The sequence below is a fragment of the Balaenoptera ricei genome, chromosome 4 (assembly GCF_028023285.1).
Source record: "Balaenoptera ricei isolate mBalRic1 chromosome 4, mBalRic1.hap2, whole genome shotgun sequence".
Taxonomy (NCBI): Eukaryota; Metazoa; Chordata; class Mammalia; order Artiodactyla; family Balaenopteridae; genus Balaenoptera; species Balaenoptera ricei.
Window position 1 is genome coordinate 151,281,596 of NC_082642.1, and position 23,006 is coordinate 151,304,601.

Here is a 23,006-nt window from a genome sequence, read left to right on the forward strand (position 1 = left end):
AATATTTTCTTGGAGCTAAAAAAATCTGAACTCTAGATTCAGATGATCTCCTTTCTTGATCTCCGGAATCAAGCAGTTAAGGAACCCCTGAATTCATTCACTCGGTTTCCATGTGATTACCGCTCCTCCACACAGCTTTCTTTGGATTCATTCTGTTACAAAGCATGTCTCACATTAACAAGAGGCCATGAAGTGAGAAAACCCCTAGAAAATAAATCCTCTCCAGAGGTGCAATCATTGCATCTACGTGAACCCTCTGGAACCAGATTTGACCTTCTCCGTTTGAAGGGAGGGAGTCAGATATGAGACCCTTTGTTGAGCTTGGCAGAAAATTCCATACTTTAGATCTTTGGAGTGACCCTCAGTATCTAAAAAGCCTACTAAAAACATTGCTGCGTTAGCTACCAACTCGTTTGATTAACATTAAAGGGAGTTTAATGTAAACAATATTTAGATAACCAAGTGATCACATTACCCATCCTTTTTTCCCAACTTTCTTCAATGTGATACAATTAATTTTGGCTACTATCAAAAACAAAAAATGTAGTACTTGATATTTTTCTTCTTAATATAAGTACATTTAAATAATAAAAAAGTATCAACACATTAAGTAAGTGTCTAAACATCAAGATACATAAATATCTAGGGATTCCTTGTGGGAATACAGTAGTTGAAAATGACCCAAAGCTGTAGCCGTTTCTCAAAAAACAACTACAAAAAAAGTCCAAAAGGAAAGTTAAATAAAACTTACAGAAAAAGGAATCATATTTCTTTCATTTGTCAAAGCAAGAAAGAAGCAAGCTCAAATTTATGTATATATAAAAATAAAAACCACCCCAAATGCAAATACGCATTTTGCAATTTATAAGGTGCTGCAAAAGAAAATTAAAAATATGAATTAGATGCCAAACAGAATGAGTTGCATCTCCCCACCCCCACCCCCAAAAAAACCCCCCAAAAACCCGAATTCCATACTCTTTGGAATAAACAACTTGGTTAAAAAGTGAAGTCAAGGGTATAAAATCTTTCTTTTATTCACAGCATTGCTAAATCAGAAGCATTCACAGTTTCCCTCTGGGAATCTTTCTGTTTGCCTTACAGCGTGTCCACGGGGTGGTGAAGCGGACACCCTCAAGTTGCATCAGGTTAGAAAAATCTGAGATGGGCCAACGGCAATTGCGAACTGCACGGACTTGAGAAGCACAGGCGGCCCCGGGGCCCTGCCCGGAACAAGATCACCACGGCGGCTGGCAGCGGCGCGCTCCCCAGGGCCGGCGGCCGGGCCCACGCGGGTTTCCCGAGCACACGAGGCCGGAGCCCGAAGGAGGCGCTTCCGGGACGACGCCCGGCCGCACGGAGAGCGCGTGCGCAGCCTCAGTAGGGTCGCCAGACGGCCTCCTCGAGGCGCGCGGCGGGCGCCATGTTGGTTGGGGAGTTGCTGTGGCTGCCCTCGGCCTCCACCACGTCGCTCTGGTTCGGGAGGCTGGGGTTGAGCAGCGCCGAGCCGGTGGAGGCGTTGGTGCAGGGCGGCAGAATGCGCGGCGGCGACCGCTCGCCGCCCACCATGGAGAACTGGTAGGAGCCGGCTGACGCGCCGTAGTACAGGTGGTAGGACGGCGAGCTGGCCTGGAACGGGCCGCCCTGCGCCTGCGACGAGCCGGGGTAGGGCGGCGGCAGGTACGTGTGGTAACGCGTGGCCGAGCTCATGGCCGACATGCCGATGCCGATGCCCGACGTGACGGGCGTCGGGGAGTAGGTGAAGGCGCCGGGGTAGTGCATGCGGGGGTCGGAGATGGAGGGCAGCGCGGAAAACTGGCGCGGGTCGCCGAAGGCCGTCAGGTCGGGCGCCGCTGCGGGGCGGGCGAGAAAAATATCGTGAGACGGGGGTTCAGGGAGGCCACGCCCCTTACCCCGCCGGCCCGCCCGCGGGAGGATTACCCAGAATGCTGCTGCCCAGTGAGCTGCTGCGATGATGATGGTAATATACGATCTCATGCAACGTAATACGGTTTATGATATAATACTTGCTTAATATAAACATATTAGATGTAATTTGCTTAATATAACTTGCTTAATATAAACATATTTCTGTAACTGCGGGGTTGGCAAACCCACCTGCCAGATCCACCTGCTACCAATTTTTGTAAACCCACAGGCTAAGAATGAGTTTTATTTTTCTAAATGGTTGAAAAAGAAAAAAAATCAAAAGATGATGTCCTGATGTGAAAATGATATGGAATTTAAATTTCAGTGTTCATACGTGAAGTTCTATTGGAAGGAGCCTGACTCATTCTTTTCTGTATTATCTATGGCTGCTTTTAAATCACCACTGCAGAGTTGAGTGGTCATGGCAGAGACTGGAGGGCCAGACTGTAGGGCCCAGAAAGTCTAAAGTATTTAGAATCTGGCCCTTTGCAGAAAAAAGTTTGCCACCTCTCTATATAATCAATATATTAATATATCAGTGGTAATGTACATTTAATCGGTGATATTAATATAACAATATATAACAAAACAGTGTAACACTAGAACTAATATAATGGATGCATTAATAGATTAATATTAATAGAATATATATACATAATACAGTATTGTCATAACAATATTAATATGTAATAACATTTTAATACGTTATAGATAATATTTAGGTTGAATCCTAGGAACCTGCTGTTTCGGTAGGCCCGGAATAGTTAAAAATTGGCCGTTTGCTATGGTTGAAGCTGATGCACGCCATAATAGTTACTGGGAGTGGGTGTCACATCACTCCCACCGTGAACCGTCACATCACTCTTTCTCTCCCACATCTACCTTCAGACTAGTGCCACAGCTTTAGAAACAGTACAGCCTCGGTTTCACGTGCTTTTCTCTAAGATACATCACCGGTTTGTTAAGAGGAGTGGCTGCAGTACCTTGACTTACCTGCTCCGTTTTTGTACATGTTGAAATTCTACCAGAAATGGCAAAGCTTTGTCTATAAAACTCATTTGGTAGGATGATGCATTTACCATTTCGCCGACTGGCTTTGGCTGTCCTTTGTGGCATCTTTTTGCGTTTTCCTTAACCACAGGCTGCCCTTGGGAACTACTCGGGGGTTTGGGTGCTAGGATGGGTTTCCTGTGTCCTGTAGATCAGAGTTTCCCAACAGTGGCATTACTGCCATTTGGGGCCAGCTTTGTTGGGGTGATGTGGGCCTGGGATGGATGTTGGCAGCATCCCTGGCCTCGGCCCAGCAGATGTCAGTAGTGACCCCACTCCCCCCATTGTGGCAGCCAACAATGTCTCCCAACCTTCCAGGTGTCCTGGGGGTAGGGGTGAGGGGGGCAGAAGTCTCCCACCCCTGCTGAGAACCACCACTGTGCATGTAGGATGGTGTCCTGGGGTAGTTTCTGTTCCTCAGAATTATTCATTAAATGACCAGGCCAGGACCGTAGTCTTTACGTCAGCAAACCCGAAAGACAGCAACAAAACAGAGCAGAGGCAAGGACTGAATGTTTTAAAATTTATCAGTTCTCAAATCAACATACAAAATAACTCCGAGCTCAAGATGGCATGTGGCCTGTGTCCTTTTGTGTTTAGGCCCACAGAGAAACCTGACTGAGCCAAAAGCTTGCTATGAAAGGAGAGCCATCGGGTGGATTAATCTGCTTTTGGACGGCATCGGCTGTTGATCAACTTCCTCATATTTCAAGCCTGTTATTCCAGCAGGGAGAGCTAGTGTTCTCGTTCTTGCTCTCTCTTTCTCTCGCCCTCTCCCCCTCCCTCCCTCCAAGGGAACTCCTGTAAATTTGGGGTGCCTCTGATGAGGGGATGTACTCCTCGTCAGAGAGGTAATTATAGAAACAACCGAAGCCTGCAGCAAATCTCTCCACTGATGAGGAAACCAGGAGTCTGACTTTCAAACAAACACTCTTGTTAACCTTTTCAAAGCGAGGCAGACGTGTGGGCAGGGAAAAGGTTGTAAAGTGACAGTGGTTCAAGGGCTGCCCTTCCACGGACACTCTCTAGCTCGTCCTGAAGCCAGGCCGCACCTCATTCCACAGGGTTTGTCCCTGCCCGCCGGGGCCTTCTGTGAGCAAGCCCTGTGTCACTTGTTTGTGTTCACACAGAGAGCTGTGACATACTTGAGAGTTAACAGGAAGCTTAACTCCATTTTTCCAGTTAGATTTCTATAGTCCAGGGAGAAGCATTAGGCAAATACAATCAATTTGTTGTCATCTGATGCAATACTCCGGACACAAATAAATGACTCCACCCATTATTCCTCTTGCTTCATTTGCCATGAGACAAAAAGGTGAATCCACTGGAAAATGAATGAAAGGTCACCCTGTTTCATGACGGTGTCTGGACATGCTCTGCCAGTCTCTTCCAACTGCTGTGTGGTAACCTGGTGATGACAGCAAGTTACTGGAATCCCAAGTGAGCCCGTGATTTGTCACGGACATAAGTAATGGAATGATGTTATGGTCTCAGCTGTCAGGGGAAAATAGTTCTTTCACTTGTGGGCAGAATATCTGGAAGATCTTAGATGTTGCCTGTGATTCTTCTTCTGTCCACATAGTACCAATGTCACACTACAAAAGACCATCCATTTGGCCAAATTGTCCTTTACACACACATTGTGATAACAAAACAACTTCGGCCCACTAGGTAGGCTCAGATTCAAGTGACCTATTAAAATACTTGTTTTCTTTTTATGTCCAATCTGACACCCCCTACCAAGCAAGCCCCACCAGTGACGCACAGTTCACCCGGCCTTAGCTCATTTGTCCGTTTGCCTGGGCTGGTGCCCCCTTATTCGGCAGCAGTGTGGGCAGAGGTGGGGACCCCTGATACTCACAGGGAGCTTTTAAAGAGTATGAAATCTGGGGATTAGGCGGTACAGGTATTTTAGTTGGAAATGTTTCCCCACCGATGGAGCTAAATATTTGCCATGACAGCTCAAGTCTTCATTCTGCAGCTTGTTGGGGATGAAAGCAGCCCTACTCTGGGCCCCTCCCACTGCCCCCGAAGGATTAAACAGCCTGAGCAGATAATGGCTGCCTTAAAAGGATCTTGCATGACTCAGATTAATGCATGCTGTCTGTCGCCCAGGTTGGCAGCTAAGCATTATTTAAAAAAAAGAAAAGCAAACCTCCGGATGACAACTCTTTTCAGACAAGGTGTGGAGTCTGTCTGCAAAAGTAAGAGACAGACACAGAGCACAGGGCTCTCTGGCCAAAGGGAGCCCCGGTGGCACTGGGGGCGGGGAGGGGCAGAGCACAGAGCTGAGCTGGGGGTGGGGATTCAAGGAAAGCAGGCTCTCAAAGCAGCCACTTTTCTTTTAAGTATCCCAAACCCCTCCTGCCCACAGGGAGATGACAGCACTTTTCAGGCCTGGGCTCCAGGCTCGATTTCTCAGAGGGAGACCTGCCAAGGTGTAGAGCAGTCTCCCATGCTGTGCTCTGCCACCGGTGAAAGCTCCTCTGGAATTCTCCCGGGTCCACCCTCCAGGACAGCGCAGGGTCATGCTTGGGCGCCGAAATGGGATGTGGTTTTTATCTCCTTCATACCCTCATGCCATAAAATGCCCTTCCATTGCTCCTTGGCTAACTGAAGTCCAGGCTATTCAGAAGTGTAACTGTGAGACGGGATTTGGGAAGGCACATGTTACTCATTCCTATAAAAAAAGAAGTCACCCTTCCATCTGAACTGGTCAGCCAGAACAGCTGGCCCCTAGGGTTCTTGGACTCTAAGGTGCCGATGATCTTGGGTGCTGACTGAGTCAAAAGACTTATGAAATAAATTCCAAGGGACAGACCCACAGCAGGGACATTTCCAAGGAAAACAGTAATTGCTTCAGATGTAGACCACAGCCAGTGGGCAGAGCAGTGCCAACAAGAAGAAGAAACAATGAAAGATGACAAGTGCCTTTGGAAGCAGACCAGTACTGAGGGGACAGAGCTTCTACAACAACAACAAGCTAAATGGACTTCATAATTCCTACACTAGTCCCTTAACTCCTTAGCCCGGCAGGTGCCATGAAATTCTTGGCAACGGTGGCTGAAAATAGTGTGGAAACTGGGCAACTGAGTTGGCTTTCCTGTTCTACTACCTCGCCCAAGAAGACAGTTCTGAACTGGGGGGCAGTGTGGCCCTCAGGACATTTGGCAACGTCTGGTGATTTTTGGTTGCCATGACTGGGGGTGCTGCTGGCATCTAGAGGCCAGAGACACTGATGAAGGCCCTGCAGTGCACAGGACTGCCCCCGACAGTGAACAATTGTCTGGCCCCAGGTGTCAGCACTGCTGCTGTTGAGAAGCTGAGAGGGATTCTGTGAAGCTCTGAGAAGAAGCTGAAGCATTTGGGGAAATCTCAAGTCGACCACAAAACACAACATTACACCACACGTAAAATGGCAGACGCAGTGCCTTTGCCCCTTCGCCTGCCCCTAATCTGCTATAATCTGATTCCAGGAGCTGAAAAGCAAAAACAGCCGCCCTTCCACAGAAGTGTGTTCTCAGGCTTCCTACTGCTGAAGTCCTCTGAAGTATTTTCACAGTCTGGTCCAGCTCTAATTTCAAAGCCCCAAACAGGGAGTCGCTTCTTTTTGCTTTCAACAAAGGAATTTTTCTCTGTAACTCTGATTTCCCTGCCCACAAGCAAAGGTGAGTGCCAAGCCCAGAGGTCTCAAAGGTTAAATGACTAGGTTTAATGAGCACGTATTAACAACAACTATGCCAACCACGACACCTGAGCTTTCCAGTCTGTTCCTCAAGCCTGATACGAGCAGCTCTTAGTTGGGGGTGTCCCGTCGGGGTAGATGTGCGTCCCACTCCACGTGTGCTGCAGTGCGCTGTACACGTGGCCTGTGAAAGCTCGCCACCACAAGATGGATCAGTCCCATCTGAGGCCCAGAAGCTGACTACTTTGGCCTTTTCTGTCACTGACCCTTCAGCTGCCACCCGTGCCTGCCAAATGTGAGCACCCCCAAACGCCCAAGGAGTCCACTTTTTCCAAGCCACTTCTACCTTCACATCTGTACGTAATCTCTGCCTCTGAGTGTCAAGGAAAATCAGCGTGTGGGCGGGGGACTTAGAGATAGACAGCCTTGTCTTTAAACCGTACTGTATCCAATCAAAAATGACTGCCACCCCCTTCGTGCATCCCGTCTGGTCTCCAGAACCTTGCACTGCAGCCGGACTTCAAAGAGTGTATTTTCAAGCAGCTTACTTGAGAGCCGACTGGAAAGCTCTGCAGAGAGGGTTGTCATGCCGCTGGCCCGTCCAGGCGAGATGGGTGTTGCTGGGTGGACAGAAGGAGAGGCAATGGGTCCCAGGTACTGGTAGGACTGCTCGTAGGACCATGGTGGGGACGGCTGGATCTGCCTTGTATCTGCAGAGAGTCAGGGAGGTCACTTACATGTAGAGTGGGTCAGGATTTAGAAAAATCTTTTAATAAAAAACTAGCTACCTTTGTTTAAATCTAATACATGTTTGTGGGCTGTTTACCAGTGTTTAATAAGCCTCCTTAAGTCCCAATATTTGCTTTTGTCTGATGATTTCCCCCCAAAACGATACTGATATAATTTATGTTTGATTCTTGAAGATTTTCCTCTGCTAACTGTTCCTTCCAAAGGTTTTCTTTAATCACACTAATGATGAGAGAGGCTGATTATGCTTTCCAGGTAGAAGTGTTAACATTCAGACTGTTGACTGCACGTATTGACTGCCCAGCTTTGTAATCATGCTTATCATTATCAGGTGATCACCCATCTCTCTCTACTCAGTAGGCGCAAAAGAATGCAAGGGTTTGGGTCTTTTTTTTGTACCTTTGGCAAAAATATTCTGTGGCTTTTAAATGTTTTCAGTTCAGGTGAACTCTCTCCCAAGGATAACTGAAAAGAAAGTCTGGCTAGGAAACTGGCAACGAGGCCTGATGACTAGTTCACAAACCCGGCAGTGCAGAGCTGGCTCTATCAACCCAGACTAACAGAGATGTCTTCCACTTTTTCTCAAGACCTCAAGTTTGCAACTTCTAAAGGGCAGAATGTTGAGCAAGTATTTTACAGATTGCCATTAAAAGAGGCCTGGTTTGTAGTGAGGTGAATGGACCTAGAGTCTGTCATACAGAGAGAAGTAAGTCAGAAAGAGAAAAACAAATACCATATGCTAACACATATATGTATGGAATCTAAAAAAAAAAATGGTTCTCAAGAACTTGGGGCAGGACAGGAGTAAAGACGCAGACATAGAGAATGGACTTGAGGACATGGGGAGGGGGAATGGTAAGCTGGGATGAAGTGAGAGAGTGGCATGGACATATATACACTACCAAATGTAAAACAGATAGCTAGTGGGAAGCAGCCGCATAGCACAGGGAGATCAGCTCGGTGCTTTGTGACCACCTGGAGGGGTGAGATAGGGAGGGTGGGAAGGAAACACAAGAGGGAGGAGATATGAGGATATATGTATATGTATAGCTGATTCATTTTGTTATAAAGCAGGAACTAACACACCACTGTAAAGCAATTATACTCCAATAAAGATGTTAACAACAACAAAAAAAGAGGCCTGGGCGAGAGAAGAGACAAAGATCTGACTTCAGAAGATTTAGGTAAAAAGCATTTTGTAAATTTGACTCCAGCATTCATAGGAGTCTTAGTTTTCAAAAGCATCATACTGTTTGCAGAGGAGGAAAACAAAAAACAACACCTTCTATTCTTAGGCAAAATGTGTAAGAAAATTTAAAAATCAACCACTGTCTCACCATAAGATAGCTTTACATTTCTGTCTTAGAATTAAACGTTAATTTTCTCTTTGTGTTCCACCTTCTTTGTAGACAAAGGTGACAGCAAACTACACTAACTCCAAAGGGTCTTCATAGCCAGGGGTTCATGATGCTGGGAGTAAATACAGAAAGAGCAAAGTTCCTTAGGAAAACAACAGGTGTCAGTTTTCTGTGTGTTGTGACATAAAGAAATGAGTTATTTCTACTCGTTATACATTGTCCACATCTCCTCCCTCTGGGGCTTTTCACTTCTAGTTAAAGTGTCCCTTGTCTTTTATGCCTTTGAAGCTGTCACAGTGGAGAACAGAATCAAGTATTTGGAGATCCAAGTCTTCCTTCTTACTCTTCTCCCAAGAGCCCTCTACCCGGTTTCCCTCATACTGATCTACTTCCTTCTTTTCTTTAAAATAACTGACTTTTTAATTTTGAAGAACCTGGGGAAATATTTTAACTTAGAATCTTTGAAATCTACTATTAAAGAAAGGTCTTCATTTTCTTCTGAATTTTAGAGAATTGAGGGGATGGCAAGGAATAAAGAGCCGGTCCATTCCAGACTCAGTGGAAAATAAGTGTTCAACTACAGTCAGAGATCCTGCATAATCTTACAGCTAAGAGTGTTTCCAGCAATTGAAAGCAAATAGCAATAGCAGATTGTTTAACATTCCCATACTGCTACAAGTATTTTGCTCCAAGTGAAAATAAAATTATATACTCAAGATATTTTCCATAAGACATGCACATGTCCTGGATACATGTATTTACAAAGTGAATATATATAGTATTCAAATATTTTAATCATTTAAAAAGCAAACAGAAGAGGTTTTATAATTGTCATAAAGCCCTCTGGGTGTGAATTGCGGTACAGGAATTCATGCGTTGTTGTGTAGACAGCCCAGCACCCCTAACCCCATGTCTAAAACCACAGTAAGCATAAAGTATTATGCCATGATTCATGCTCTGTCATGTTTTACTGTAGTGAAAAAGTTGTGCTAGGCTTTTCTAAACTCATAATTAAACCATGCAAATGTTGCATAATGTTTCACAGCCTTTTAAAAATATGCTTTGGTAATGATCTTTATGATTAAAGTCCAGGTTCTATGATTTTTTTTTTTTAACACAGGGTTTCAAATTCAACATCTTCTTACTTCACACCACAACTCAGCCTTTCAGTGCTAGTTGGGGGACAGCACTAAAAACCCAGTGACCCCTGATCATTTTTCATATTTGTGACCACAGTGAACTGTGTTTGGCTTCATTGGCAGCAGTGGGCCAGAAGGTGGTGATGGCGAGCTTCTCATGTCGGAGTTTCGCGTGTTTTCTTCTATTACGTGGATTATTCATTAAAACAAAAACAAAACAAAACAAAAAACGAAGGGCCAATAATATGGTTTGCTGAGTTTACTATTGAGTTACCATTCTTGCCATGATGGGGCCAGCGTGAACACATGAAGGCAAGTATGGAAGTGACAGTGCTGTGGGCCACCCGAGCACTGGACTGAGAGGCAGGAGATGTGGCCTCTGGCCTGTATGTGTGATGACCCTGGGTTACTTACTTACCCTTTCTTATTCTCATTTCTGAAAGGAGATGATCTCTAAGCCCCTGTCAGTGGTGACAGTGCAGGATCCTAATTCAAATAGGTCCTAAACAGTACTTCTCTGCTTAACTCGTATGTTAAACAGAGTTAGGGAAGAATCAGGTGGGTGTTTGAGGTGAAGAATGGTGCTTGTAATAGTAAATACGTGTATTCTGGGAAGAGGAAGTAGGACAGGGATAAGATGGGGGTTATCAAGAAAAAAGTCATAGGCTGAGGAAGAGAACCACTGTCCATCATTCTTCAGAGGAGGGCTGCTTGTTCTTGAAGGGAATGCCTCTGATAGGTCAATCCACCAAAAAGAACAAGTTTACTGAAACTTACTATGTGCCAGGCATGTGCTTATTTATGAGTAAGACCAATATGGTCCCTGTCCCATTGGAACTTAAGAGTCTGATATTAATGAAGATCCCAGGACTGTATGATGCTTGGAAAGTCTTTTTCCTGTTGCCTTAATCATCATGCTGAGTTACTTCATTCATTCACTCTTAGGCTCATGAAGTTATTTACTTCCTCATTCATTCATGTTGCCAATGAACTTTTTGCTTTATTAGGGCCACTGTTTTGGGAACTCAGTAGTGAGTGGATTATAGTCCTTGCCTTCTAGAGTTATGGCTAGTGGGGGCTGTATCCAGGTGAACAGCTGGATTACCTCCCTAAACGGGACTTGCAAACAGCCGTTCCCAGGTTAGAGATAAGAACCCTAGTGGTATTTATTACATGCTATGTTATATCCCTGAGAGGAACAGACAAGGGAAAGCACCTAATTTAAGTGAAAAACAGATTTCGGTTTGCAATTCTTCCTTCACCATAAGCTAGCTGTATGACCTTGGGCAAGTCACTGATTTCCTCGGATACATAGTTTTCCTACTTCAAAGGGTAATAGGGATAAGTGACATAAACTATATAAAGTGGGTATCACCATTTTTGGCCATATTAAATGCTCAGTAAGTCTGGCTACTTTTTATGATTATATTAAAAAGGAAAAGAAATCTGTGCCAAGGGACTCATCTGATATTTATTGGTAAGGCCACACACACCTGCTCCAGGATGAGACTCAGGTAACACTGTTCTGTTCACTGAAAAAAGTTTGACATGCAGAGTCTTCAGCACCAGAGAAGAACTGGACTCAGGAGATTAAGTGGTAAATAGGCAAGAAAACTGGAGAGTTGAGGTGAGGACGGAGAAGGTGAGGATCCAATCTCAACCAGCTCATGTTTCCGTAAAAAAAACTACTGGATTAGAAAATTTAAGTTTGAGTCTGTCTGCATCCTGTTTTTTCCAGGGTACATAATGTTTTGATGTAGCTGCTTTACTGAGGCCGTTTTATGATGGGTTATTTTTAGCTTTTTGATCCATCAAGTAGTGGATAAAACAGCCCCCTTCCTCTGAGATCCTGAGCCCCACTCCTTTCCATTTGAAATGAGGTCAAAGAAGGGGGGGAGTTAGGAATAAGGGGGGTTGAGGCTAGTGGTGAGCTCAGAGGTACCCACAGCATACATAAGCGATAAGAGAGTAGAGTGCTCTTACCTTTACTGCAGCAACATCAAAATGTCCTCAAAGTAAAAAATGACCCTATCAGATAATTCAAGTCAAAATGTTCTGCTGGGTCCAAGTTCAGCTCTGAAATGTCAAGAGCTTAGAAGTTATTACTCCCATCTTTACAATAAGAAAAGAAACCTAAAACTGATAATCCACGATTTTTCTCAGACCTAGTAGAGAATTGAGGTCATAGGGCAAACTGCCACCCTGAAATCTTGAGAGAGGTGAATACAGAAAATTATGCTGAGGTGTGCTTACTGGGAGCAGACGCCACTGGAGCCATGAACTGGTAGGAACATTTAAGTGGTAATTTTGACAAATTGTTGGAGGCTGAGTATAGACTAGTGTGAGAGTAAGAAACTCCTGAGGGCTGCATTCTTGTCTGTGTGTATGGGGGTGGGGTGGGGACACTTTCATGGGTTTTTCATTTAGGGACTCCTCCAGCTCTTCATGGGATCCAGTATAATAGCAGCGGGTTACAGCTGAAGGAGCTGCAGGACAGACTATTTAAGGAAGGGTTCTTAGGGAAGCCCAAAGACAGAAACAAAAACAAGGACATTAGTGGAATTTAAAGCCTCTGGCACCTTCAGCTACAGCAAACATTAAACACAGCCCAGCTCCTAGTTAGATGAACATAAAATCTCACACCAAAGGCCTATTTTCTTCAGTTCCTGTTACCTGATACATCATATCCAGCTTCCAAATCAGAAATAAGGCACGACAGAAGGCAAGAAAAAAATCTGAAGAGAGAAAACAAGCGTCAGAACCAGACTCAGATGTGACATAAATTTTGGAGTTATCAGACAGGGAATTTAACTGATCAATATGTTAAGGGCTCTAGCGTGCCACAACTACTGAAGCCCGCACGCCTGGAATCCATGCTCGGCAAAAGAGAAGCCACCGCAATGAAAGGCCCACACACCGCAACAAAAGAGTAGCCCCTGCTCTCTGCAACTAGAGAAAGCCTGTGCATGGCAACGAAGACCCAACTCAGCCAAAAAAAAAAAAAAATGTTAAGGGCTCTAATGGAAAAAGAAAACAGCATGGACGAACAGATGGGTAATGTAAGCAGGGAGAGAGAAACTCTTAAGACTCAGAAGGAAATTCTGGAAATGAAAAACACTGTAACAGATATGAGAAATACCTTTGATGGGCTCATCAACAGACTGGACGTGAGTGAGGAAAGAATCAATGAAATACGAAAGAATTTCAATGAAATTGAAAATATGTCAATAGAAACTTCCCAAACTATAAGGTAAAGAGAAAAAAGAAAGAAAAAAAGTCAGAACATCCATGAACTTTGGGACAATTTCAAAAGTGTAATATATGTGTAGTAGAAATATCAGAAGGAAAAGGAGAAAACAGAGTGGAAGAAATATTTGAAGTATTAATAGCTGAGAACTTGACAAAACTAACGACAGACACCAAACCACAGAACCAAGAAACTCAGGGACCATCAAGCAAAATAAATACCAAATAATCTACATCTAGGCATATCATATTGAAACTGCAGAAAACCTAAAGACAGAGAAAATCTTGAAAGAAACCAGAAAGGAAAGGTGTGGGGGAGATACCTTGCCCAGGCAGGAACAACAATAAGAATTACTTCAGACTTCTCTTCGGCAACCATGCAAGCAGAAGTACAGTGTAGTAAAGTGTTGAAAGAAAAAAGCTACCAACCTAGAATTCTATATCCAGCAAAATTATTCTTCAAAGGTGAAGGAGAAATAAAGCCATTCTCTGACAAACAAAAACTGAGCTAATTTATCCAGCAGACCTGTCCTGCAGGAAATGTTAAAAAAAAGTTCTTCAGGGAAAAGGCAAATAATACACGTCAGAAACTTGGATCTACATAAAGAAAGGAAGAGCATAATAGAATAAATGAAAGTAAAATAAAGTCTTATTTTTCCTATTCTTAACTGATCCAAAAGATAACTGTTTAAAGTCATAATAGTAATGTATTGGGTGGTTGTAAGAGATGGATAAGTGGAATGAATGACAGTACTGACAGAAATGGGAAGAAAGAAGTGGTCTTGTGTTATCTGACGGTGACTTACATTCATTACACATGTATTTTGCAAACTCTAGGACAACCACTAAAAACATTTTTTTAAGTATAACTGATACACCAAGAGCAGAGATAAAACAGAATGGAATCAAATAAAATACTCAGTTAAAACCAGAGAGGGCAGAAAAAGAGGAGAAAAGAATAGGTGTGATGAATATAAAACAGTTACAAACATGGTAGATGTTAATCCAACTATATCAGTAATCATTTTAAATATGAATGGTCTAATACATGTACCAACTGAAAGACAGAGATTGTCAGAGTGAATTAAAAACAAAACTATATGTTGTCTACAAGGAACCTACTTTAAAGTGTCAGGTTGAAAGTAAAGGGGTAGAGAAAGACTGGGCTAACAGTAATCAGAAGAAAGCCAGAGCAGCTATATTAATTTTATACAAAACTGACTTCAGAAGAAGGAAAAATTTTAGGGAAAAAGAGGGGAATTACATGAAAAAGACTATATGTATAATATGTATATATATACATACACATTATACATATAGTCTTTATATAACTGAATCACTTTTCTGTACAGCAGAAATTAACATTGTAAATCAACTATACTTCAATAAAATACATTAAAAAAAAAGAGGGGACTTACATGATGAAAAATGTTATGTCTAAGAAAACATAACAATCCTTAACATGTATGCACCTAACAGAGTGTCAAAAGACATGAGGCACAAACTGGTAAGACGACAGGGAGAAAGAGAAAAATACACAGTTATAGCTGAAGTCTTCACAGTCCTCTTTCAGTAATTGATACCTCAAGCAGGCAGATAATTAGGGCACAGTTCATCCGAACAGTGCTACCAACCAGCTTGACCCAATGAACATCTTTGGAAAATTCCATCCAACAATGGCAGAGTACACGTTCTTTTCAAGCTCACAGGGAACATCCACCAAGATAGACCATAAAACACACCTTAAAATTAAAAGAACAGAAATCATACGAAGTATACTCTGAGGCCACATGGATTTAAACTAAAAAGTCAATGACAGAAAGACGGCTGGAACATCCCCGAATATTTGGAGCTTCAACAACACACTTCTGAATAACCCACGGGTCAAATAAGAAGTCTCAAGAGAAATTAAAATGTATTTTGAACTGAATGAAAATCCAACACCACAATTTGTGGGATGCAGCGGAAAGCAGTGCTTAGAGGGAAATTTATAGCATCTTAATGCATATATTAGAAAAGAGGAATGATTCAGAATCAATGAGCTTCCACCTTAGGAAACTAGAGAAAAAAAGAGCAAAATAAACCTAATGCAAGCAGAAGGAAAGAAATAAAAATTAGAGTAGAAATCAAAGAAATTGAATACAAGAAAGCAACAGAAAATGAACAAAACCAAAAGCTGCTCTTTGAAAAGTTTAAAATGTCCTTCTTTGTCCTCATGTTCCCGCAGGGCCATAGAAGAGGATGGCCAGAGACGCCGCCTGGTTCTCTTGAGTACCTACGTCTGTGGGCTTTTTAACACCCACCCTCAAAACCTGGGTCCCCTAAGGCACACAGGCACACACATGCTGGGTGCCCTCCTCAGCCCAGGGCCAGGAGAAGGTTGATGGGTTCTGTTGTTGGTTAGAGTTAGAAGGCCCTTTCCTTGGCTATTCGGCTGATATCTTTACAGACCTGATCTTTCAGACACCTTTCAGAGCCATTTAAAAACAAAGACCAGACAAGTTATGTATGCGTCAGGGCCCCAGTGTCTGTTTTTAAGAGCCAAACCTAAGTGGTGAACATATAAACCCTCCAGGAGGCTCTGGTTTTTTCCCTAGAGGTTTTTTTTCCCCCCTTTCAGCTTGGAAGGTGGCAGGGCAGTTCCCAGGGTGCCCTCCAAGTTTACCTCAGTCATGGGCAGCTGGTGTAATGCCCTCTTGGATGCCTGAGAACACACAACAGGATGTGACTCAGGACTCAGAGATGTGAGTCAGTTTCCAGGGCGATGTGTCAGGGCGAGCCCCGGTGGTGGCTTGCATCTCCCTGTCTGGGACCCCTGGAAGAAAGATCTGGGCTCCCCTGTGAACAAAAAGGGTGCCCCCAGATGCTCCGCTGCTACCTTCAGAACCATGTGATATCAGCTTTCACGGCCCCAGGGCCTGCGTCCTTCTCTGCTACGAAAGAGGCATTTCCCTGAAAGTCCCGCCGTCTGTCTGAAGCGCTGTTTCCTCCGGCCTGTGCAGTACAAGTGTAGCACAGAACAACAAGCCGGAATAGTGGTGCACCCAGGCAGAGACACTAGCGAGCCTGGTGGTGCGATCAGTGAAACACCCTGCTAACGTGAGTCAGTTCCCACCAGCTCTGGATCCTGGAAAAAGAAGTTGTGAAAGAGCTCCGGTATCTGCCAACCGTTTGTCTGTGCTGGCCGAAGACATCTTGGTTAGTCATGTACAGCTAGGATGCATTCACTGTTCCAGCAATTACTCTGAAGGGAAGCATCCAGCACCAAGCTGGGGCAGAGGCCTGCCTGGGGAGGCTGCGTTTTAAAGGCCGTTAGGGTCTTGAGGGATCCCGTCCTCGTAGCCGACCGGTGGGCCCAGGAGGTGACAGGCTACCTGCAGGAGGGCAGAAGGGAGCTGTGTGGCCACGTCCCTACCCCTCACTGCCTTGGGGACCCATCCTCTGGACCCGACCGGGAGAGGCTCCCTGGCTTTGTGGTCGGGGCGCTGGGAGTCCAGATCGCTGGTTCCTAACACGAGAGCCACCGCCGACTCCGGCGGCTCACCACAGCCCTTTCCCTCTCAGACCTTTGTTTCTTCATTTCTCAAAATGGGGGTAACCAGACTCACCTGCCTTGCAGGTGTGAGAGTTAATTACTGTTTGTGGAGCAGCTTTGAGAGCCGCAGATGAAAGGCGTTCAGTAAATGCAAAGAGCTATTCCTCGTTAGACTTGCCAGACAGTTCCCAGGGGAAACAGTCCAATCCCAGCCACGAGGCCTCTCCCCTCGGCCAGATCAGTCTGAGCCGGGTCTGGAAAAAGGCTCTGGACTCAGGCACAGTTGTCTCTGAGGCAGGGTTTGGGGACAAGTCACTGGCTTCTAGAAAAGATGGGGGTCTGGATAACACCTCTGATTCTCTGCCAGCACTGACTCCCTAAGTCGGAGGGAGAGTGGCCTTCAGGTCACACAGGGTGCAGGGATCTTGGTTCCAAAAGAAAGGAAGGCACCTTCTGGTCTCTGCTCTCTCCTCCCTCGCAGACAAGTTATTTCCCTGGACTTTGTCAGACAAACATCCATTGCAGACATCTTCCCGTAAAGATTTTCTGTACCCTCACTTTCTGAACCTCTGTCCCCCCGCCCTCATACACACTTTCCAGGCCTGAACTGATTCTACAGATGGGCTGGGTAGATTCCGGTAAGGCCAGGCCATCACGGGCATGTTCAAATTATTCCACGACCACCCTGCTAATTTCTGTCCATTCCTCCATGTCTGTCTCCTGCAACAAAAATCTCAAAACGTGGAGGAGGGTAAAAATGGCTCTCTGCTCCCAACCACTCATTCTCCAGCACCCTCGCCCCCTTTGCTAGTTCCCGAAAGGGATGAGCCAGAGATACCCGTCGAGGGCTGGGAAATCTCAGGCAGCTTCTAGCTTGGGACCGAGCCCCCGGCGCAGAAATGAGGACCCTCACTCATAGGAGCCAAATTACTGACGCCTCAAAGCGGGACGCTACCAGCGGGAGGGGCACGGCACCCCTAGCGCTGCCCATAGCTAAAGAAACTTAATTTGATGAACATCCCACCGAGGGCAGCACATGCTCTAAAGAGGACGGTGCAGGCTTGAGAGCCTTGTTCCGTGGCCCAGGGCGTGAGACTGTCAGAGCCCAGCTACGGTCCCGACTGACCGCCGAAGACCGTGTGCCGATGGGGTGGGAGGGAGGGGAGCCTACGGGACTCCCCGGGGCGGGGGGGAACAGCCATCTCTCCGACTAAGTAGATACAGTAACAGCCGTCCCTTGGGCAGATCCTATCAAGTAACGGGGCTGAAGCTTTGCCAGGGTCCTTGAAATGCCTCAGGGTGGCAGCAGGCAAGAAAAAAAGAGTGATGTCATCACTGGGACCTCAGGGGCCGTACGATGACTGCCCCTGCCCCGCCCCGGCCCCGTGAGTTGTCGGTGTTGGAGGAAGCTCTGAAGGCCGCCACGTAAGGACAGCTGGCGCACAGCAGGTGCCCGTGAGGCCATCCTGCAGCCCGGCTGCCTCTGAGCGCCCCCCATCCCCCTTCCGGCCCTGTGCTAAACTTTTTACTTCAGCACTGCTGCGGGTTTGTAAAAAGTTAGGATCTTTTGACAAATTCTGTTGTATTATTATTATGAGATTTATTTATCTGTTGTAAAGTCATGGTGCAAATCCATCCCGCCATACTTTCGAGCTCCAGGCTGTAGCCTACACACAAATTTTAGAGTGGCTCAAAGCCCAGCCAAGCAGCCTCTGTGTCTTGTGCTCTCATGTGGCATGTGCCCCAGTGCACCCGTACTGGATTTTACACCAGATACTTTGATTTTAAGCAGCAAACTCGGAAACATGGCGTTCTAATAAAACCAGAAGAAGAGCTCTCATGAATGGGGAAAAAGGGAGTGCAATAAATACCGTCTAGGGAATGCTGAACGAGAACACAGAAGACACTGAACTCTTCTTTGGTTTGTGTTGGCTGCAAACATTTCCAAGTTTTGGAAACCTCGTCCCCGAGCTGCCCTGCAGGGAGAAAGGGCCTGGACAAGGGCACGAGGGCAGGGTTTGGGAGTCTGAGAGCTGAGGACTGAGCCGTGGCTCGCCCCTCACTCACCCTGTACTGAGACCAGTAGCGGAAGCCCTCGGAGACTCAGTTTCCCCACCTGTGAGGGGCTTGGGGGGATGAAACGGCATCCGGACTCCAGCGTCGTTAATGCACTATCTGGCTCCTAGTAAGGCTCCTCTCCCCTGTCCCCTCAGAGGAAGAGGCCGTGCCCCTCAGGCCCGAGTGCCCCATACGAGGGGGGAGGGCGGGCACAGCGCACGGAGCCGCCAGGACGAGGCCCGCCTCGGCCGGGGGTGCAGAACGCCCTCAGCCTCTCACCTGGGGAGACATGATGTCACCATCGATGTGAGCACCATTCCCGCGGCACCTGCCCAGACCGCAAAACCAAAGACAAGCCCTTCCGCCCGCCGAGCACCGGCCTCGCTCAGCGGGAGCACCCGCCACCCTGCCCTGCGGAAGGCGCCCGCCAGCCGCTGCTCGGAAACCAGAGAGCTGGGCCTGGGAGACCGAGGATGCGCGGTTCTTCACCTTCGGGGCTGGGATTCAGGTTGAACGGCAACCGCTCGCGCTCTAAGAGCTTCTGTCCACACTCCCAGCCTGAAGAACGTTCTGCCCAGGGAAGTGCGGTGACGCCCAAGCTGGAGCGCCACGCCACTAACACGGGCTCGCCGGCCAAGGCAGCGGCTGCCTCTGGTTCTCCTGTCCTCCCCACCTGTCCGCACTGGCCTGTCCCAGCTTCCCCGTCCTGACCCGTCCCAGCTTCCCCGTCCTGACGCACACGCTCCTGGTTTTCCTTTCCCGCACAGCAGGCCCGGGCTCCTGGGACTCCCAGCATTAGGACCAGGAGGCCAGACCCCCGGGGGCATCACCCGTCCGCATCCCTCTAGCAGCCTTTCTCGGGGGGCGTGAACACGCTGCGCCTGCCTCGAGGGGGCAGCCAGCCCTGTATGGTTCCTGGCCGTCCCTTCACCCCCAACACGCGGCACGTCCACGAAGCTCTGGGAAGGTCTCTGGATGTGCAGAGCAATGGATTTCTCCCTCTAAAAGGGCACTGCCATCCCAGCTGGCCCCGACCCTTTTCTCCTCCCACTCTGCTGTGCCTGAAGTAATGACACATTGAGACAGCCTATTCTCTTCACGTAAGGAGGGCCCTTGCCCCCGACGCTGGAGACAGAAGACGCTGCGATTCGCAGACTCCCATCTTTTCGGTTGGGAGATGGCGGGACCAGCAGTCCTGAGCCCAGTGTCCTGCTTCATTCCTAGAACGTGACACCCTACAGCACCGCCAGCTCTGGTTCACTTTTTGTGAACATCTTTTTGGAGGAGTAGTGTTTACTATACGTCTTAAACGCAAGGCTTCTCCATACATAAAAAGCCCCCAAGGAATGGCTCCGTTATGCTTCTGTTTTTTGAAAATCGGTGACTACTTGGATATTTGCCGTCGGAGCAGCTGGGAGGAAGAGGCCAGCTGCGTGGCCGCTGGGTGGCGGGTTCCTGTGCCAGGATAACGGGGCGTCTCTGGCTCGCGAGCTGGGGGGATCGCTATCGGCTTCCCCTGTGCCTCCTGCCCCTCCTGCGGCCTCCCCCCACCTCCCTGCGAGATCCGCACAAGAGGAATCGGCGCACCGAAGTCTGCAGCCATTTTTCACACCCCAAAGAACTGACCTTGACGCGAACTAATTGGGACGGCGACAGATTAATAGCACAGGTTGCTGAGGTGGAGTTTTGCGGCATCAAGGAGGCCTTTGAAGATAAGAGCCGCGTGTACTTTCATAAGCTCATCCCTGGTGCTCTGAACAAAGAACGCAAGCTAATAAAGTCAGATTCATCTGGGGGCAATCTACACTCACAGGGGAACATCACCCCAAACTCTGATTCAGAAAGGCAAATGGAAATCTGCCGGAATTCTTTTAAACTCCAACACAGACCTCGATTTAAAAACGGGCGCGTGCACACACACACACACACACACACACACACACACACAAAACTCTTGGTAATAAGCAGACCTCTGATGATCTAAAGATCCACAGCTTCATGTACTGACTCAGAGAAAGTAAATGGCATTTCAAATACAACCTTCATACTTTAATAGATGAGGTCACCCTGGGAAAGATGATACTGTGAGCCCAGCAGTGGGAAACCTCCCTCCAGAGAACCGCTTTGATTTACAAGGTCAAGGAAGGCTTTCTCAGAGAAGCAGTAGGTTTTTAGTGACTTGGACTAAAATGAAGGCTTTTTTAAAATTAAAAGCTTAGTTTGAGAGAGCAGACAATTAGAAACTCTTGCTCAGCAATAGGGACGACCCCGGAGAACAGGGATCCTAGCAGCCTGCAGAAGTCAAGAGTCAGCACTGATTTGCTGATGAGGATAGAGGCCCAAGGGGCTGCCATTTGTGACCGACATTGACATCCTGTGTGGACCGACTGAACCCTTGTGAATTTCCCAGATGGGTCTCAACAAGGGCGGTTTCTCCTTCAGGGGACACTGGACGCTGTCTGCAGATGTTTTTGCTTGTTGCCACTGGGGTAAGGGGATGTTACTGGCATCTCGTGGCTGGAGGCCAGGGGTGGGTTGCTATTAAACATCACCCAGTGCACAGGACGGGCCCCCAACAGCAGGGATGATCCGGCCACAAATGCCAGCGGCGCCTTAGGGAAACCCAGCCCAGGGTAGGCATGTGCAACCCCAGTGTCAAACCATGATGACAAAGCCGGACGCTGTGACTTCCAGAGGTGCCCCCAGACTCAGAGAAATTTAATGCAGCACGTGCCCTGGGCCGAGTACAAGTGAAACTGAGGGGTGTTAAGAGATAAGGGGTGTGGCGGGCACCTTCTGGAGCCCTTCTGGGAACCCAGGGGTGGCCATCCGTCTGCCGTCATGCTGCGGCCAGGACTCTGTCCCCATGCCAGGGTTTGGGACGGCCGCTTTCTCACAGTCTCACGGCCTGGCACCCAGTCTCAGAGCTGGCATGCCGAGCCCCGGGTGAGCCGCACGTGTAAACAACTGACAAGATCGCTCCTGAGCTGACCGTCGGCTTTGCCACCTGGGAAGGGACAGGCTAGCGCTTGCCTCTCCTGAGCTACCCGGGCATGAGTCACATGTAACCAGATAATGATGCAAATCACTGTCAACATTTCTAAGGTTTCATTCCAACATCTCATGGAATGATAGAGCAGAAAGCAACCTCAGAGACTTTTCGAGCCAGCCCCATGTTGGAGAAAGCCAAAGTGTGGCGAGGTGAGATGACTCCCTCTTGTTCCCCACGGCAGGTTAGTGACAGGGCAGGGACAGGCTTTCTGGTTGCTTGTAGAGTGCTGCTTTTACTATATGATGATTGAAGCCATCTCCCCCTCAAACCTAGTTACCGTATACTGACGAAACGAAGAAACTGGTCTAAGCTTCAAAAAAGAAACACACACACACACACACACACACACACACACACACACAGAGAGAAGTAATCTCCAAGTACAGTGCCGTTTGGAGGCTGGGGAGGGGTACCTTTTCCTGCTAACAGACCTGGGATTCTGAGCTTTGTGGGGCTGGCTGGGAAGCCCTTACTCCATTTATGTCTCCTTTCCATCCTGAAACTGAGCCCAAACAACCCCAAATCTCAAATAAAAGTTGATATCTGTTGCTGTGAATTCATGAGTAATGCAACTCAAAATTAGGGAGGGAGGGAGGGAGGGAGGGGACCATTCCCGCGCCCCCCACCCCCCGGCTGTATTTTCGGGGGGGGGTCGCAAGAGGCGGGAGGCAGGGTCACACTGTCACCCTGGTTCTGCCTTTTCTTCTAATAGCCTTCAACTGCCAAGTGGCTGCAACCAACGTGCTGATTTTAAACCCTTTTATGGAAAGTGCCATACCCTCTTCTGCTCACATCACTTAAAATAATGAGTTAGGCGCAGTTGTATTAGTCTGTCTTTCAAGTGGATTAAATTCACGGGCTCGTTCTCCTGCAGTCTCGCAAGCTTTGGCCTGGCTGTCTGAACGTCCAGATTAGACAGACGAGCACATGCCAGACGGCAATGAAATGCAATTACCTAGGCAAACTTTTGAAGGATTTGAGCCCTGGGGCACAGGCTGTTTACGACAGACTAAAAGCACCGTTTGTACTGAGCAAGACCCGTTGCCTCCGTCTTTTCGAGTTCTCGATCCTGCCTGCCACTGGACTCCAGGCAGGATTTCTAGGGGCCCGATAACATCAGGCTTCTGTCCACACCTCAGCACCTCAGGGTCTTTACTGTGTTTTTCAACAAGAAAATGCAAGTACCAACAAAAGCCTATTATAACATCTC

At 47.1% G+C, this 23,006-nt stretch overlaps 1 protein-coding gene across 3 annotated transcripts in view; it reads right to left on the minus strand.

The window, feature by feature from the left end:
* Nucleotides 1-1,019: 1,019 nt before the first annotated feature.
* The window catches only part of RUNX1 (RUNX family transcription factor 1), an 88,786-nt gene continuing 66,799 nt past the window's right edge, over nucleotides 1,020-23,006 (minus strand). For 2 of the 3 annotated variants that reach the window (XM_059922289.1, XM_059922287.1), the window contains 2 exons: nucleotides 7,210-7,371; nucleotides 1,020-1,850 (listed from right to left, as the gene is read on the minus strand). In XM_059922289.1, coding sequence (XP_059778272.1) covers nucleotides 1,375-1,850; nucleotides 7,210-7,371 — 638 coding nt within the window. In that variant the 3' untranslated portion in view covers nucleotides 1,020-1,374. The remainder of the gene's footprint in view (nucleotides 1,851-7,209; nucleotides 7,372-23,006) is intronic. The other variant, XM_059922288.1, reaches the window with a different exon arrangement.